The following is a 17,470-nucleotide window of genomic DNA, read 5'->3' on the forward strand; positions in this document are numbered from 1 at the left end:
TACTGCTTAAAGTTGATTTTTTTTTCAAATTTGTTCATGTAGTAGAACTACAGAGATGCCCTTGCAGAAAATTGCCACAATTTTTATGTTAGGGATATATTACTTACACTCCTGTTTTTCTCAGTCACATTGCTTTTTTATTTTCCAATACTTCTTTGTCAGTCTAAATCTTTTCAATGAAAATTGTTATGATTAGTCTGTTATTACGGGGTTATTTTAAGCATATATATATATAATATATAATATATATATAATATTATGTATACATGTATATTAAAAACTTTGTATATAGTGGCAGCTATTTTTTAGCAATATGCAAGTTTAAAAAGAGCTTTGTAACAAATTAAAATGTTTATTAAGGCTAATAAGGTTTACACCACTCTTTAAAATCGAAGTTGGAAGATGCTTCTTTCTGCTCTGGAATTGTTACCAATTTAACAGAAGTTGGGATGCATAATTTTTGGTGCAAAATTGTTCTTATTCACAAAGGTATTAAAAATAATAAAAAATATTGTAATACTTTAAAATTCTGGTTTTCTTGTTTTTAATCAGCTTGACTTTTTTCAAATAAAAATTGGAGCTGTTGCTACAGTCATGGTGTTGTTATAGGAATTTTTCTAAGAAATATGCATTTAGATTTTATAAAATGATTCTAACGGAACATGTCTGGAAATGTTAAATTTTTTTTTCCCCCTTTTCCCCCCATTAAACAGGGTTTTTGCAAAATATTTCCTATCCCAAAAAGCTGATTTTTGTGTTGTACTTTAAAATTGTGTCAAAAAATTTAAAAAAATCTAAGAGTTGGAATAAATGAACATTATTTAAAAATTTAAAAAAATTTGTTTCTCAAAAAATTAAATTTTTGTTTTCTTTTTTCTTTCTATTTTTTTAAACACTTTTTTTGGGCCAAAGGTTGCACGGGGCCCAATTTTGGGAAATTTTAATTTAAAGGTCTGTCCCCAAATCCACTTCCTGTTAATTTTATTTAAAATTTTGGATTTTTTAATGGTCGATGGTAGGAGTTTTTTTGTAAATTTTTTCCCCCAGTAACTATTGTCACACCCTTCTTGTTTTTTGGTTAAAACCCATTAAACCGTGGCCCCCTTTACTGGGTATTCGTTTTCAAGCTGTCGCTGAAATCCACTCCCTGTTTTATCGGATTAAAATTTAAAATTTTTAAAACATTTAAATTGTCGATGGAGAAATTTTCAAAAACATCACAAACCCTTGGATATTTGCGTATACAAATCAACCCAGCCTTTCTATTTTTTTAGACCCATTTTTTAAAAAACATTTTTTCCTGCGCCACCACCCCCAGTATTACGGTTTTTCTTGACATATAACACAAGTAAAATTATTTATTATTCTTTGCTTATTCCTACCTGGTTCCTGCTATTCACCGAAGATAGGTGTTATAATTTGCTTTCACCAAAATTTCTTAACCTATTGGAAAGTACCATTATGTACAAATCCTCTGCTCATACTAACAAGAGCTACCCAAAATCTCACAAATTTATAGATAATTTTACCTAACACAAAATTTCAGTTTTTTAAAAACAATTTTATATTTAAATTATAATCATATGCATAGCAATATTGTTGTCATGTATAAATATTACATGTAATGTTCAACTTAGCACAATTTTTACACCCAATTAGAAAGAAAGTATTTGAGCCGGGCCATGACAAAACCCAACATAAATGCATTGGCAGACCAGCCTGCCAACATCCGCGCCCAGTCTTGATCAGGATCCCAATGCTATTGCTAAACACCCTATAACAAGTAGAGAAAACTGATAGCGAAACCAGCATGGATCCTAATTTTAAGACTGCACCGGGATGCACAGGGCTGGTCGGGATCCCATGCTGGGTTGCAAACCCATTATATTTTGTCATGGTGCGGCTCATTTATACAAATGATTACATATAGTTATTATTTTAAAGAAGAAAATTTGAAAATTTGAATGGAACCCAGGAACAATGAACTTTTCCCTTTTTAAATTACAGAATTCTATACTTGCAAAACTAGATTTTTGCAAAAGTTACAGCCAGCCAGATTATCACCTAATTGAAAAAAAAGTGAACTGATTTTATATCTGCATGGGTGTAAGTTAAAAATATCCAGAAAAACCTGAAAACCCTGAATTAAGCATTATTTTGATTGGTTTAACAAAGAAAAAGAGTGCTTTTAAGAGTATAAAAAACCTGAACTTCAGGCATATGCCTTGAAAACTTGTACCCATGTATCTGACCTTGTGTTGTGGTGCTATAGCTTTATTTTCATTTACCTAGTCGATTTTTAATGACACAAAAAATTGGCCACATTAATACAAGATATCTGGACCATGCCATTTAAGTCATTTACAAAATCTTGTAATCCCCTTTAAATTGAAATTTTCCTTAAAAAAAAATGCTTCACTCTTTGGGTCAAAAAAAAATGAAAAAAAAAAAATTTTTTTATTCCAAAAATCGCCGTTTCCCTTAATTTTAAAACATTTTTCTTTTACTTTTTTTTTAAAAAAATAACATTTTTATTAAAAAGGGTTTTTAATTCCCCATTAAAACTTTTTATAAACCCACTTTTAAAAAACCCAGTTAAGAAACATCCCATATTTAATCGGTCAAAAGTTACAAAAAATTTTCAAGTTTAATTAAAAAAAATATTTTTTAAATTTTGAAAATCCAGGCTTTAAAGAAAAAATACAAGCATTCCTAAACCTACTATGGACTTTTTTTTTTAAGTTTTTTCTGTTTAAAACCTGTATATAAATTGTTCCCTTCCCTATAAAAAGAGCACTTTTTTGGTTAAAAAAAAGCCTCCCTTTAGTGTAAAAAAATGTAAAATTTTTGGGAAATTTTTTTAAAAAGGCCCTTAAAAAAACCCAATTTCCTTTTGAGACTTCAATCACATGTATATAATTATATATATCAGTTATCAGATAAACATTTTCAATACTTTTTCAGATATACCTACATCAAAGAGTAATCCAATACACATTTGATTAAATTTATTCCAGCACTTTTAAAATATTTGGTTGAGTTTTAAACTTTTTAGGTCACATCAACACTTATAAAGGTCATATAGAAAGTAAAGGTCATTTAGTGACTTTCTACTTACTGGTTGAGTAAAGACTTCTGGTGCACTTTACATTATGACAGGTATGAGTGGGGAATAGAACAGCCCCACCTTCCATAAAGCAAGCTAGAAAGGCTTTCTTGGTTGTGATTTGAAGAAGCAACCATGATCATGTTACTATGGAAACCAAGAAGCTGATATGGTTGTATTGGCTGAAAACTTTCCTTTAAAACTTAAAAATGTCAAAACTAACCAATCATAATCGAAATGGCGTTTTCCTGAATTCTGTTATCATTTGAAGCGTAAAACAAAAAGTGCTACTGTCCTAGCATAGTAAAAAAAAAAATTGCACTTCTATTGCTGATTTGTTCAAATGATTTCTACAGTAAGTCCACATAAAAGCCAAAAAAAACAACATTTCATAGTCTCTCTATATTATAAACATTCAAACAAAGAAATTTTTAATGGATTTATATGAACAATAAACCGTTATCCTGCAAGAACAAAAAGTGATAAGCCATTGCCATTAGTACAGAGCCAGGCCAACCTTCTGTGCAGCCTCTCTCACCAGGCAAGTACCTTACTTTTTGTATTTTGAAAATGACATCCCTTAAAACCTGAATGGACTGTTCCAAATTCAAAGCAGAGCACATCCATTACACAAATTCAACAGGTTAAAGGTCAACCTTTGACATCAAATCAACCAACAATATTGTACACACATTCAGATAAAACAAACAAATGCAATAAGAATCTATAACAAATTCCGCTGAAGAGTTGATAGACCATATGATGGGACTATTCCTTATGGTTTAATCGGAAAAAAAAAATAAACGTACATTTTTTTTTTTTAAAAATTAAATATCCCTTCCCAACTTTACCCCCCTAAAGTTTAATCTTTACCCTCATGTATTTTAAAACTTGCCAAAAAATAAATCCCCAGAAAAAAAGGAAAAACCTCTTTTTTAGAAGAAAGAAAAAAAAATTCTCAAACCCCATGTCTAAGTAAGCACTGCTTAAAGGTTTTTTTCTGAAAAAATTTTGCTGTCATATTTTTTCTTTCGAATCTCAATAATGAATGACAACTGAGCATCCCAGACTGCCATGGGGAAGTAGATGTTCAGTTTTGGGTTGAGCTAAAATGATGTTTCCCCCAAAAATTTTTGAAAAAAAAAAAGTAGAGGAATCTGTTTACTCCATTTAACTTAGACATTGTAATTTTCATTTTTTATGGGTTTAAAATGATTATTTTGTACACTATAAACAACATTCCCAAAAGATACAATAATTAAAAAACATTTTTTCCAAAATGGGAAATAAAACCCCTTTGGGGTAAAAATTTGCATTTCCCAAAATTAAAAAAACATTTTGAAAGGGAAAAATTTTTTTTTTATTTGGTTAAACAGGCCCCCAAAACTGTTTTAAAGGTTCATATGGCGGGCTTTCCCGTTTTCTAGTGGAGGAATCTCAAAAAACCACTCCCCCTGCAATTTTCTTTTGTCACAAAAAAAAGGAGCTGAAGTAGGACACATTCCTATTAATTTAGCTGGAAAACTTCCTCACATGAAAGAATTTAAAATACTCCAAGTGGGATTTGAATCCCACAGCATTAAATTTTTTTTTTCAAAGGGCTGTGGTTTGAAGTCAAAGACCCCTTAAACCACTCAGCAACAAGGACACTCCCATTGAAAGGAAACAAAATTAACATCTATCCATTGTACCCAAACAGATTAAAGCAAAAACCACGGTACATATTCCTTGAACCTAAATTTAATTTTGGCATTCCCCTGCCCAAAAGAGCCACTACAATAAAAGATTCTTAAAAATCAGTCTAGCATAACATACAAATAGCAATGTAAATTCAATGTTCATTTCTTGTACTACCCAACAAAAATATACAGTTTTACTATTCAGGGGTAAGAAAACTTCATTGCTATAACACCCTAAGTTTGTAAAAAGCATGTTTTTACTATTACTTACAACATTAGAAATTAAAAAACGTTTCAAGATTCTTCTGCACTGAGACGTGCTCGTGAATTAACTGCTAGTTTTCATTTCATTGATTTCTTTGTCTATTTCTTCCATAAAATGTATGATGAAGTCAACTAACTTGTGCTTGAACATTTGCTCTGTGTGGAAATTTGTGATAAGGAAACTAATATCATAACCCTGAAATACAGGTAAACATTTGTTATACAGAGTTACAGACCCTGAAATACATGTAAACAATTTTTATATGGAAACTCAATATCATTACCCTGGAATATAGGTAATCATTTGTGACATGGAAACTAATATCATGACCCTGGAAAACAGGTTAACATTTGTGACATGGGAACTAATATCATGACCCTGGAATATAGGTAAACATTTGTGACATGGAAACTAATATCATGACCCTGGAATATAGGTAAACATTTGTGACATGGGAACTAATATCATTACCCTGGAATATAGGTAAACATTTGTGACATGGAAACTAATATCATGACCCTGGAATATAGGTAAACATTTGTGACATGGAAACTAATATCATGACCCTGAAATATAGGTAAACATTTGTGACATGGAAACTAATATCATGACCCTGGAATACAGGTTAACATTTGTGATGCAGAAACTACACTTAAGTGAGCTTTCACAATTTGTTTGTTTCTTTCTTTTTACGCCTTTTCCCAACAGTATTTCAGTCATATAGGCGGGTAATTTCCTAACCATCCTCCGGGCTTAACTACCAAAGCATCTCCCGGGGATCAACCCACGCCAGAGAGGTAACTGGATTAGAAGTCATCGACTCTAACCCCTCGACCACATATGCAGTTCTCACAATTGTTTAATTGGTTCTTATTGATATTTTTGTGCAAGAAATGGACAATTTCCATGGACTTTTTTTTATTTAACCCTATTTCTTGCAATGAGATGCATTTGTTTAATAAAACATTTCTTACAAACATAAAATTAAATATAGATGACCAACAATAGTGATCAAATCAAAAGCAACCTGCGATATGGCAATCATGATAGAAATTATTATACATAGTGAAATGTCATAAAGAACAAACCTTTTTATTGTAGAAAAACGTTTTACCTTTAAAGTAAGTTACATAAACCCCTACAGGGGTTTTTTCCCCAGCCCCAAAAAAGTTTTTCTGCTCGCATCAAACTAAATCTCCCAAAAAATTTTTGACATAAATCTTTTTCTATTTTATCACTCTGAAAACAAGAATAAAGGTCCCGTCCCTTTAAAAAAATTAAAATTTTTTTGTAATTATATAAACCATTTTCTGGGGGCTTTTTTCCATAAAATTTTAAAAGTAAATTTTTTTTTTTTTTTTAAAACAAAAAATAATTTTAAAAGTGGGGAAATTTTTTAAAACAACGATAAAATAACGGGTTCCCCCTTTTTTTTTAGTTTAACATCGCAAACAACCCAAAATAAGGGCATATTTTTTATGATATGGGAGCTACCAGGGTTTAAATGATGGAGGAAAAATTAGGTAAACCCCCCTTTAATCATTTTTAAGGGACCAAAAAAGGCCCCTTTAGTAGAACCCCCAACATTCCCTCAGCTAGCTTGATAGCTTTCTTTACCAAAGAACAATCCAAATTTATGCTGCATGGGTTGGGAAAATATAGCAGTTGAGAAGCCAAAATCGTTTAATAAAACGACCCTTAACCCCTCGGCCAAAGGGTTCCCAAAAATTTAAAATTTAGGTTTAAAATATATTTTCCCACCCTTTAAACAATAGTATAATATATATAATAAATACAAAATAAAACTGAGCATTATAAAGGGTTTTTTTTTTTTCAACTAGAAATGGGGTCTCATGCCACTGGGTGCCCCTGCAGCAAAACCCAAAATTTCAGAGTTTATAATATTTAGTTTCCCAAATTTTTTTTGTACAAAAATTTTTTTTTTAAATTTTTAAATTCAAAGCCCTTAAAAAATTTTAATTTTTTATTTTCAATATTAAAAACACTGAAATTTTCAGTCTTAACCTTTTGAAAATAGCATATTGCATATCTGTAGCCAAAATAATGGCTACATACATTTCTACAAAAGTATGAGTGCTGAAACTGAAAGTTCAAAATGTTTCCAACATTCAGGAAAGATAAGTTTGTCCAAAATCATTGAACCACGACAAAATTCAAACTTAAAACTGCTTATTCCTAAGATGTATCTATATTATTTTCAAAGTGAAAGGGACATAACTCTGCCAAAAAAATCATCGAACCATGACCAAATTCCAACTGGACCTGCCCATTCCTTTGACATATCCATATGTCAAATTTGAGTTGAATATGTAACACTGTTGGGTAGATAATGAACAGAAACTGTAAATTTCATATTATGTTTCAAAGTGAAAGGGGCATTACTCTGCCAAAAATCATCGAACCATGACCAAATTCGAACTTGACTTGGACGTTCCTTTGAAATATCTATATGTCAAGTTTGAGTTGAATGTGTTGTACCGTTGGGGAGATAATAAACGGAAACCGAAAATTTCATATTATTTTCAATGTAAAAGGGGCATAACTCTGCCAAAAAATCATCAAACCATGATCAAATTCGAATTTGACCTGTATTTTTCTCATGACATATCTATATGTCAAGTTTAAGTTGAATGTGTTGTACCGTTGGGGAGATAATGAACAGAAACTGAAAAATTTCATATTATTTTTCAAAGTGAAAGGGGCATAACTCTGCCAAAAATCATTGAACCATGACCAAATTTGAACTTGACCTGTAATTTCTCATGACATATTCATATGTCAAATTTAAGTTGAATGTGTGCAACCGTTACTAAGATAATGAACGGAAAACTGATGCATGACGGAATGAACAAGAATGACGGCAAGGACGGAACAGGGTTAGCCACTATATTTGCCCCGGCCATTACATGGCGGGGGCATAATAAACATACAAATGCATATCACGTATCTCAGCATACGTTTCCACACTGAATTGTGAATTATAATCGCTGATTGGGGGAAAAAAACAGTATAGTAATGAGAATTGATCCAATAGTCTACCCATGAGACAGGTAAAGAAAAGGCCCACTTTTCTTGAGGTGAATTTAATCCCTTGAGATTTATTCATAAATGACATAAAATGTATCATGCTGTCCTAACCAAGCAGACTAGTGACAGTCCACTAAAACCTAAGTTACCTGTTTAACACCTATGCTAATTCGCAATGAGTTGATTGAACCTTCTATTAAAACACGTTCTTGTTTATTTCTGCTTATTACTACAGGTGTCAAAAGAAGCTCTTTACTACTCCTGAAAATATAAATAAAAAAATTCTTATGACTTTTCTTCCTCTCATACAATAACATCTATAATACAAATGGAAGTAGTGAATAGTAGTGAATATGAAAGTAAATGCTACAAGTATTTGAAAATTAAGTTGACAGGATGACTGTTGATAAGTTTGCAATTTTTGCAAACCACATTGATAAGCTCTACTGAAAATATTCAGCCTTCCCTACAAAATGATCAATCTCTTTCCAAAAAAAATATTGTCACTGACAAAATATTTCAACCACCATTCTGGGATGTAGGATACCTGAATTTAACTTTCAGTGATCTGTAAAAACAAGTCGCTGCTCGAGTCAGTGTTGAAAAAAGTATTTATGCACAGTACTTAACTATTTTAAGTGAAACAAATGCAGTTTTGAAAACTATTTGTTATGTTGAAAATTTATGTCCTGTTAAAGTCAGACTGGTTAGTGTTTAAGATCAAGCAATACAGTTGCTTCCTTATAGTTCTTTTCAATGTTATTGTAATACAATCCATATAAACACAACTCTTCATCTATGATATATTTCACTTCCTCATTCAAGGTTGTTAAACAGAAGACCTGTTACCTTAGGAAGTTAGGGTATTTATTTTTGTTTACAAAACCTTAACAAATGGACTTCTCAAACTTCACAAAAGACACAACTTACTTCACTTCTACTTCTGGTTTATTATGTCTTTCCACATTCTGTGAATTGAAATTCTGCAGGCACATGGCTGCCTCCAATGTGTGCCTTATGGCAGTTAGATAAGGCTTCAATGTGGCTGACTGAAAATTAAAAGAATGAATCATATATAATTATGTGATAAAATTTATGTGTTCACTGCAATAGTCCAAAAATAATGGGGTTGACCTGATGAGAAGATGTCCAAGAATTTCGTTATTTTTATTTAGGTCTCTTGTTGAGCTGACAAACCAAATTTATCTGCTTTGATAACCTATGATTCTGTCTGTACAAGTATCATTAGACTTTGAAACATCTTTGTAACTAATTTCTTTTCAATCATTACAGATTTACTGTATTTTACTTATACTTCAATATACTATTGAAAATTAACAGTTACAGTTAATTTTACATAATAAATCCATTAAAAACATTTTTTACTTGTGGTGTTAACAATAATCTCATCACCTTATTACTTGTATAAACACTGAGACCATCAACTAACAGTTTGAAATTAGTTGTTAAAACATTACACTTAAGCATCAACACTTACTAATCAGTTGTTTATTGAACCATTGAAATATTTTAAGACAATGTTCAGCCAATTAAAACCAAACTCTTGGAAAAAGAAACTCCTCCATAAGTTTTGTTTATTAACTATAACAAAAATGAAATAATATTACATCAGATAATAAGATATAAATAGAAATTATAATAAATGATTTGCAGAATATTTTTTACTTATTGATATAAAATATACTTAATGCAAAGACAAGAGCAATCAGTGATCACATGTGTCGCCTCATGATGGCCAATTTCATGTTGAGACAAATTTTGTGACAGACGGACAGTGCACAACTAGACTTGGTACTGATCATTCCTGTAAAGTTTGGATAAAATTGCACCAGTAGTTTATGAGGAGTAGTCCGGACAAGCTTTTGCGTATCTGGCAACACACAGAAAAAAACACCTTTTTATCAAAGGGCCATAACTCAACCAAAAATCATTCAACCGGAAAACCCGTGCAATATGCGCAAGGACTTGAGCTACAGATCAATCCTGTAAAGTTTCATTGAAATTGCATTAGTGGTATAAGAGAAGTAGTCCGGACAAACTTTAAAAATAAAAATTATTAAAGGGCCATAACTCTGACAAAAATCATTGAACCGGAAAATGCTGACAATATGCACAACTAGACTTGATACTGATTATTCCTGTAAAGTTTGGATGAAATTGCACTGGTCAGTAGTTTATGAGGAGTAGTCCGGACAAGCTTTTGTGTATCTGGCAAAACACAGAAAAAACACCTTTTTATCAAAGGGCCATGACTCGGCCAAAAATCATTCAACCGGAAAACCCGTGCAATATGCGCAAGGATTTGAGCTACAGATCAATCCTGTAAAGTTTCATTGAAATTGCATTAGTGGTATAAGAGAAGTAGTCCGGACAAACTTTAAAATTAAAAATAATTAAAGGGCCATAACTCTGACAAAAAGCAATGAACCGGAAAATGCTGACAATATGCACAACTAGACTTGGTACTGATCATTTCTGTAAAGTTTGGATGAAATTGCACCAGTAGTTTATGAGGAGTACTGCAATGTTAATATTTTCATATCTGATTGTAAAGGGCTGAAGTGTCTATTCATATGCAAACCCTATTAAAATAAACAATATTTTTCATTGTCAAAAATACTTAGTATCTATTTCATATTTTGTACTCATTGATTTTAAGATGAAGTCAATTTATAGTAATGTTGTTTTTTTGTTTTTTTTTTGTATCTGTAGATCACCAGATTGTCGGGTAGAAGCTGGGAAAGATCTTGGCTCAGTCCAGTCTGTTAGAAGAACTGCTACACTGGCAAAACGGTGGAAAACAGGATGACTAACTTAACATGATGTTCTTGATTAACATTTATGCTGTCATGTGTATTTATTTAAATAGAATTTGAAAAAACACAAAATAGAAACATGTTGTATGTCTATATTTTAGGAAAATAAACATTCAGCTGTAATAAAATGAAATATTAAAATATGTGTTTGTAATCATAATGATATATAACTGCTAGCATATCTTAGCAAATATACAAAAATGTAGGCATGTCTCCCTTGCAGAATTATTGGCTCCAACTTTGGAGCCATTGGCTCCAACTTTTTCTGATTGGCGAATTTGGTGGCGCAAACTAATTTTGACCCAGAGGGAACCCTGCTCCCATTTGGGAGTGTAACTTCTTGGTGTAAACCATCTCAATTGTGAAACGTACGTCTACCTTCCTCGTAGATAGGCTTTGCCTTATTTGATAATTTCATACTACAAAGAGCTTCCTTTGATGCTTTGCTTTATTCATATTAAGTGATTATATGCCTGTAAATGCCTGTAATACCCATGATTGCATATTGTAATTTAACAATTTCGAAACGTATCAATATTGAGTTCTCTTGTATAGAACTTAAGGAATCCGGGTCAGCTCGGCCCTAAAACGTACTCGGCCCCCGAGTCAGCTCGGCCCTATTCCAACTCGGCACGGGTCAACTCGGCCCACTTTTCAATTATTTAAATATTTAGGTTTGTGTTAACACTATTTATTTGTAATTATTGTAATTATTTTTAAATACACGGATCGACAGTTTTTCGAACTAGCAGTAGACAAGCTTTTCTTATCAGTAGAATAGCGAGTAAAGATAACCGATTGCGTATCTCACTGTATATTTCTACATATTTTTTTTATTACTTTAACTAGATAATGCACAGACAAGGTCTTTCTATTTGGTAAAAAGAAAAAAAAACGTATGCCCACGTGCAAATGAATTTCGGCAGCAATCAAATGCGCTTATAAATACGGAAGATTTAATTACAAGCTTATGATATTAAGTAAAACACGTTTTTGTTTCATTTATTTTTTAATATTACTTTACAAACAAAATGCATCAAAGGAAACACATTTTATTAGAATCTAGATCATATTAATTTTCATTGAATCTGCAAGACAGATTAAATAACTTTTTTTTCTAAATATACTTTATTTCAGAAGAAGTATACAATGTATTATTATATAATAATAACATATTTCTTATTATTCATTTACCTTAACAACATGCAAAGCAAATTTAATACGTTATATATATTTTTGTAAAGTGGGCCGAGTTGACCCGTGCCGAGTTGACCCGTGCCGAGTTGGTATAGGGCCGAGTTGACTCTTTTCCGAACTTAACACTCATTTTCAATAAACGAGTGCACGGTTGTCGCACAGAATTATTTTTTTAATGAAGTACTTAAAGACAGACAAAAATTGTCCTTAAAAACCAAAAAATTCCGTCTATAAAAATAGTAAAAAAAAGCCTTTTTAAACAATCAGTTTTTTTTAAAAACATTTTTAAAATTTGCCCATTTCTTTACGCGCCAGTCGGGATAGACGGAAATTTTCATTTCTTTTTCAAACAGAAAGGAAGAATGTTTAAAAAAAACCCCTAAAAATTTTAATTTATAGTTAACAACTTTTAAATTTTTAAACTACAAAAGCATAGTGCCATTAAAAACCAAAATCTTTTGTTTGGAATTTTTTCCGGTAAAATTTTTTATTTTTGGGCCTTCTGAAAAAAAGGTTTTTCCCGGGTTTTTCAGGGAGACAAACATAGGGGAAAAATTAAAAAAATTAAAATTTTTTTTGCGGTAGAAACGCACTTTTTATTTTTTATTTGGGGAAAATCCCAAATTAAATAAGCAGGTCTTTTTAAAAATAGACAAAATTTAACCCCAAAAATCGCTAAAAACGTTGAAAAACGATTTTACCTGAAAAGGTTCTTTAAAATTCAAAAAAGGGGCCCAAAAACTATAAAAAAATTAACCCCTGGAAAATTTTCATCCCCAAAAACATTATTTTTAAAACAATAAAAAAACAAGGATTTTTAGGCAAAAACGGCCCTTTGAAAAAGGGAATTAAAAATTTTTCTTTATAAAAATTTTCGATACAGCAATTAAAAAAACAAACAAAGGGGAAAAGGTTGCGAAAGTATTTTTTTCCTCCAGGGCTATAAACGCCCCACTTTGCGAATGAAAATCACAACATAATACCGAAATTTAAAGGTTTTCGACGCGCGTTTTAAACATTTTGGTATTTTAAACCCGTGTAATTTATTTATTTTTCAAAGAAAGCTTTTAAATTTCCCTTTTATTTCAACAAAAAGTTTTCCGATTTTTTTTAAAAAGAAAAATTCTAGGAATTTTTTTTTTCTTTTAGGGGCGGGTCTGAACTTTATAACAGCCACCAATAAAGTTGTGACATTTCTTACTTTATAACGAACTTTTTAAATTAAATTGACAGAATTTTTTGTCTAAATTTTAAAGGATTTTTCTTGTCCTTTGGCTACTTAAAAAATTTTTCCATTTTTATAAAAATCTAAAAAAAGAATTTTTAAATTTCCCAAAATATTTACAAACAAATTTTAATTTGGTTTTAAAACCCCGCCACTTTTTAAATTTTTTGCCCTTAAAAATGTGTGATTTACTTTATTTTAAGAATTGTTTTAGAAAATGAAAACAATTTTTTAAATTTTCAAAAATTTTAAAAATTTGTATTTTTAAAAACTTTCAAGAACATATTTTTCATAAATTTTTAATTTTGGTAACGAACAGGTCAGAAATCATAACGAACTTTTTAGTATTTAAAACAAATTTTGAAAATTTAAAAATATGGCAAAATTAAAAAAGCCAAAAACCCAAAGGGCTTCCAGCCCAAAGACTAAAAAAAGAGAAAATGAAAATACAATCAAAAGAAAGGGAAAGAAGACAAAAATTTCGTAGGGAGAAAGTAAATATTTGTCAGAAAGAAGGAAAGGAACAACAAGAAAAAAAAAAAGAATTTTTAAGTTTATACAAAAAAAAGAAAAAAAACACCTCAAGTTAGAATAATAAGAAAATGAAAATTACTAAAAACCAAGTTTCAAAGGGGTTACAAAAAGGGCACAGCTAAAGGCGAAATGGGTTTAAAAATAAGAATAAATTTTTCAAAAAAAGGTCCAAAAAATGAAGTCACTAAAAAACTGGAAAAAACTAAAAAAGATTTAAAATTTTTAAAGGGAAAAAACTTTTAAAACCCTTAAAAAAGGTTAAAATCAAAGACTACTATTCAATTCAAAGAATGAACAAGAAAGAAAATGAACATTGTAATACACCATGATCAAAGGCTGCAAAGTTACTAAAGATGTTAACCTTACACAAGAACAAAGAAAACGTGTGCATAAAGAGTTAGTTTTTGCAAATGCTGTTTGCGATGAGATCAAAGTTGCAGCACATAAAGCACCTGTGAAAGCTAAAAGGATATTACAAAATTTAGTAAGCGGGAAATTTATTGAAGAAATACAAGTTGCTTAAAAAGATTTGGAGAAAAAACAAATATGAGCAGGAATAAATTGTCAAAAGTTTACATGCAAGACTGTTAGTATTGAAAATTTGAACCGCCGACGGGAAATTGCAAAGTCTAGAGAAAAGGTGATAGAGTTCCTCGAGTGAGACGAAAACTCACGAGCTATGCCTGGCAAAAGAGATTACGTTAGATCAGAAAACGGAGAGAAGTATATCAAACAAAAAAGTATTAACTGACTATCTCTCAAACTCTTTAAAACCATAATTCATGTAGAAAATCCTAGTACCAAGTTTGTCTTTCACCCTCTTTCACGGGGGATAAAAACCGCGAGATAAATTACACACAGTTTAAAAAAGAACACATTTTTTGTCCCCAAGAAACCAAAACATTGCTGCCCTTTTAAAAAGTTTCTCAAAAAAGAAAAACATTGAGTGTACACTTAATGGAGAGAAAATGCTTGAAAGGAAACAAGACCTGCTTCAAGAAACTGAACAAAAGTTGGCTTCAGGTGATGAAATACAAGTTGGTCAATGGAAACGCGTTGAAATTGAAGTTAAAGGCCAAAAGAAGTCAGTTATGAAAATAGTTGACAGTATCATGAAACCACAAGAGTTTTTAACTCATCTTAGATCACAAATTTTGAAGAGTTTGACCAACAACGTTATTGAGAATCCCAAGACACAATATTCAGAAATGAAAAAACCTGAAAGAAAATTTGCCCGTCAATCATTGTATAATTCACATGGATTTCAGTGAAAATTACTCATGCAAATCTGTCCAGGAAATACAGTCAGCCTATTGGAATCAAACCGCCGTAACTCTACATCCAGTCGTTATATATTTTAAGACGGAGGCATCCAAGGAAATTCTACATCAAAGCTTTGTCTTTGTTTCAGATGAAATGGGCCATAACGCAAACACAGTTCTTACAATTATTGACAAACTTATTCCAGCTGTAAAACAACTTATTCCTGAAGTAACATGTATACATTATTGGACAGATAGTCCTACTTCCCAGTACAGAAACAAGCTAATCTTCCGTTGCATAGCGAATCACAACAGTACCTACGGCATACATGCTAAATGGAACTACTGGGAAGCAGGACATGGAAAAGGGCCATGCGATGGCCTTGGTGGCCGAGTAAAGCGTTTAGCAGACGTGGCGGTAAATACTGGAAAGTTTTGTATACAGGATCCGTCAGATTTCTATGCGTGGTCTCAATCTGTCAATTGTACTATGAAGAATGTGAAATTTGTATTCGTTTCACAGAAGAGTGTGAAAACAAAGCTAAAAGAGAACAATCAACTCAATCTCAAAACCTATTGTTGGAACAATGAAATTGCATGCGGTCGTGGGTAAAGGGAGATAAAATTGCGTGGCTGGTTTCGTAACACTAGTTGTTACTGTACAACATGTTTGTCACATGAATCCGCTACTTGCAGTACTTGGAGAAATGAAAACACTCGTCTCAAAAGTAACAGCACAAAGCAGTAATGAGGATGATCATCTGCAAATAAACCAGGTGTGCAATCTATTACAACAGAGAAAGCTGAAAAGTATGATGTAGAATGATTATATAGCAGCGTTATATTTTGGGTCGCTGGTACATTGGTAAGATAATCACTGTTGACGAAGAAGACAGCACATTTGAAGTAACATTCCTGCAACAAAAAGAAACGGAATGTTTCAGTGGCCATCCAGACCTGATGTGATCTGGGTGACTATAGTGAATTCTAATGCAAAGTATCAACACCAGTAACTAGTGGAAAGTCAGAAGCGCAATGCTTCTCATAACAGATTCTGACATAGACAAAGTTGAAATACTATTTGTGAAAAAATAACTGGTTAAATGTAACATGACATATAGTATGACATGTTCGTTACTTTAAGTGCTTGAACCATCGACTAGATCATCATTGAGAATAGCATAATGTAACATTTTTTTTATTTTATTATCTGACTATGCAAACCGTCTCAAAATTATATTGTTAAAAGCATTTGAGTAGATTCTTGTTTGAAAAACATACAGGTATTTAGTTTTTGTAACGAACATTTCTAAAATAAACTTTAATAATATATTGACGGTAAAAAGTGCCTACGTTCCTATTTTTACAATTATTTGTATATGTTCAAAGAGTTAAACTTGTATGTGTTATGAATAATAAGCAAAACGAATGTAATCAGTTTAAAGTTTATTGTTTAATTTTGCAAAAAATATTGCCTTTATTGTTGTTTGTTAGTTAAAATGTTCAATTTTTTTTCAAACAGAGATGGGTTTTGTTAATACAAACGTTAAAATTGACTTTAGATATCGCAGAAATATTATTTTGACAAAGTTTTATATGTTTATTAAATGTTTATTAAAGGTTTTATGGTTTTGGAAATGTAACTTAAATTTTTTAAAAATCTTTCAAAAAATTTCAAAATTTGTCTTTTTGCCACAAAACTTGTAAAAGTTTACAAATCTATTATAAAAAAGATCTTGTATAGGGAACGCTATGTTTTTTTGTGGTTGAAAAGAACAAAACAAATATTTTGTAAAATTTTTTAACAAAGCGAAACTAACTTTTGTATTAAAAACCCTTGATTTGTTTTTTGGGAGAAATTTTTAAGTGGTTCGGTTTTAAATTTTCCAAACCCTTATAGGAAAAAGCCTAAAACTGTTTTAAATTTAATGTATGAAATTTTCCCGATATTGGGCTTTATGAAAAAAACTAATTTTTAGGTAAAATTTCAAAAAACAAAATAAACCCGGATGATGTTTTTTGTCTGACGTTTAAAGTACATTACGACTAAACATTTTTTTAAACTTCCCAAAACTCAAAACATTTGTTTTAAAATTGTTATCTTTATAGAAATGTTCAAAATTTTCACTGTTTTTCAAGATGAATGTTACTAGTTAGAATTTTCGAATAGTTAATAAACTCATAGAAAACATTAGTATTTAGTTCCTTTTATTTCTTAAATGCATTCATTTATTGAAAATGAGTGTTAAGCATCTGTAAACATTTGTCAGCTGTTTGTCATCATATAAATTTCAACCAAAAAACATCACCATTACTT

At 31.1% G+C, this 17,470-nt stretch overlaps 1 protein-coding gene across 1 annotated transcript; it reads right to left on the reverse strand.

Moving 5' to 3' along the window:
- Positions 1–5,079: 5,079 nt before the first annotated feature.
- LOC132745127 (actin-related protein 2/3 complex subunit 4-like) lies at positions 5,080–9,517 on the reverse strand. Its single transcript, XM_060733957.1, is given in 6 exon segments — positions 5,080–5,127; positions 5,129–5,245; positions 6,187–6,222; positions 6,224–6,289; positions 8,248–8,359; positions 9,029–9,517. Coding segments are annotated over 6 exon segments (522 nt in total). The 5' UTR covers positions 9,172–9,517.
- Positions 9,518–17,470: the final 7,953 nt, after the last annotated feature.

Source organism: Ruditapes philippinarum, unplaced genomic scaffold, assembly GCF_026571515.1.
Source record: "Ruditapes philippinarum isolate M1 unplaced genomic scaffold, ASM2657151v2 ctg10280_1_1_1_1, whole genome shotgun sequence".
NCBI classification, from domain to species: Eukaryota; Metazoa; Mollusca; class Bivalvia; order Venerida; family Veneridae; genus Ruditapes; species Ruditapes philippinarum.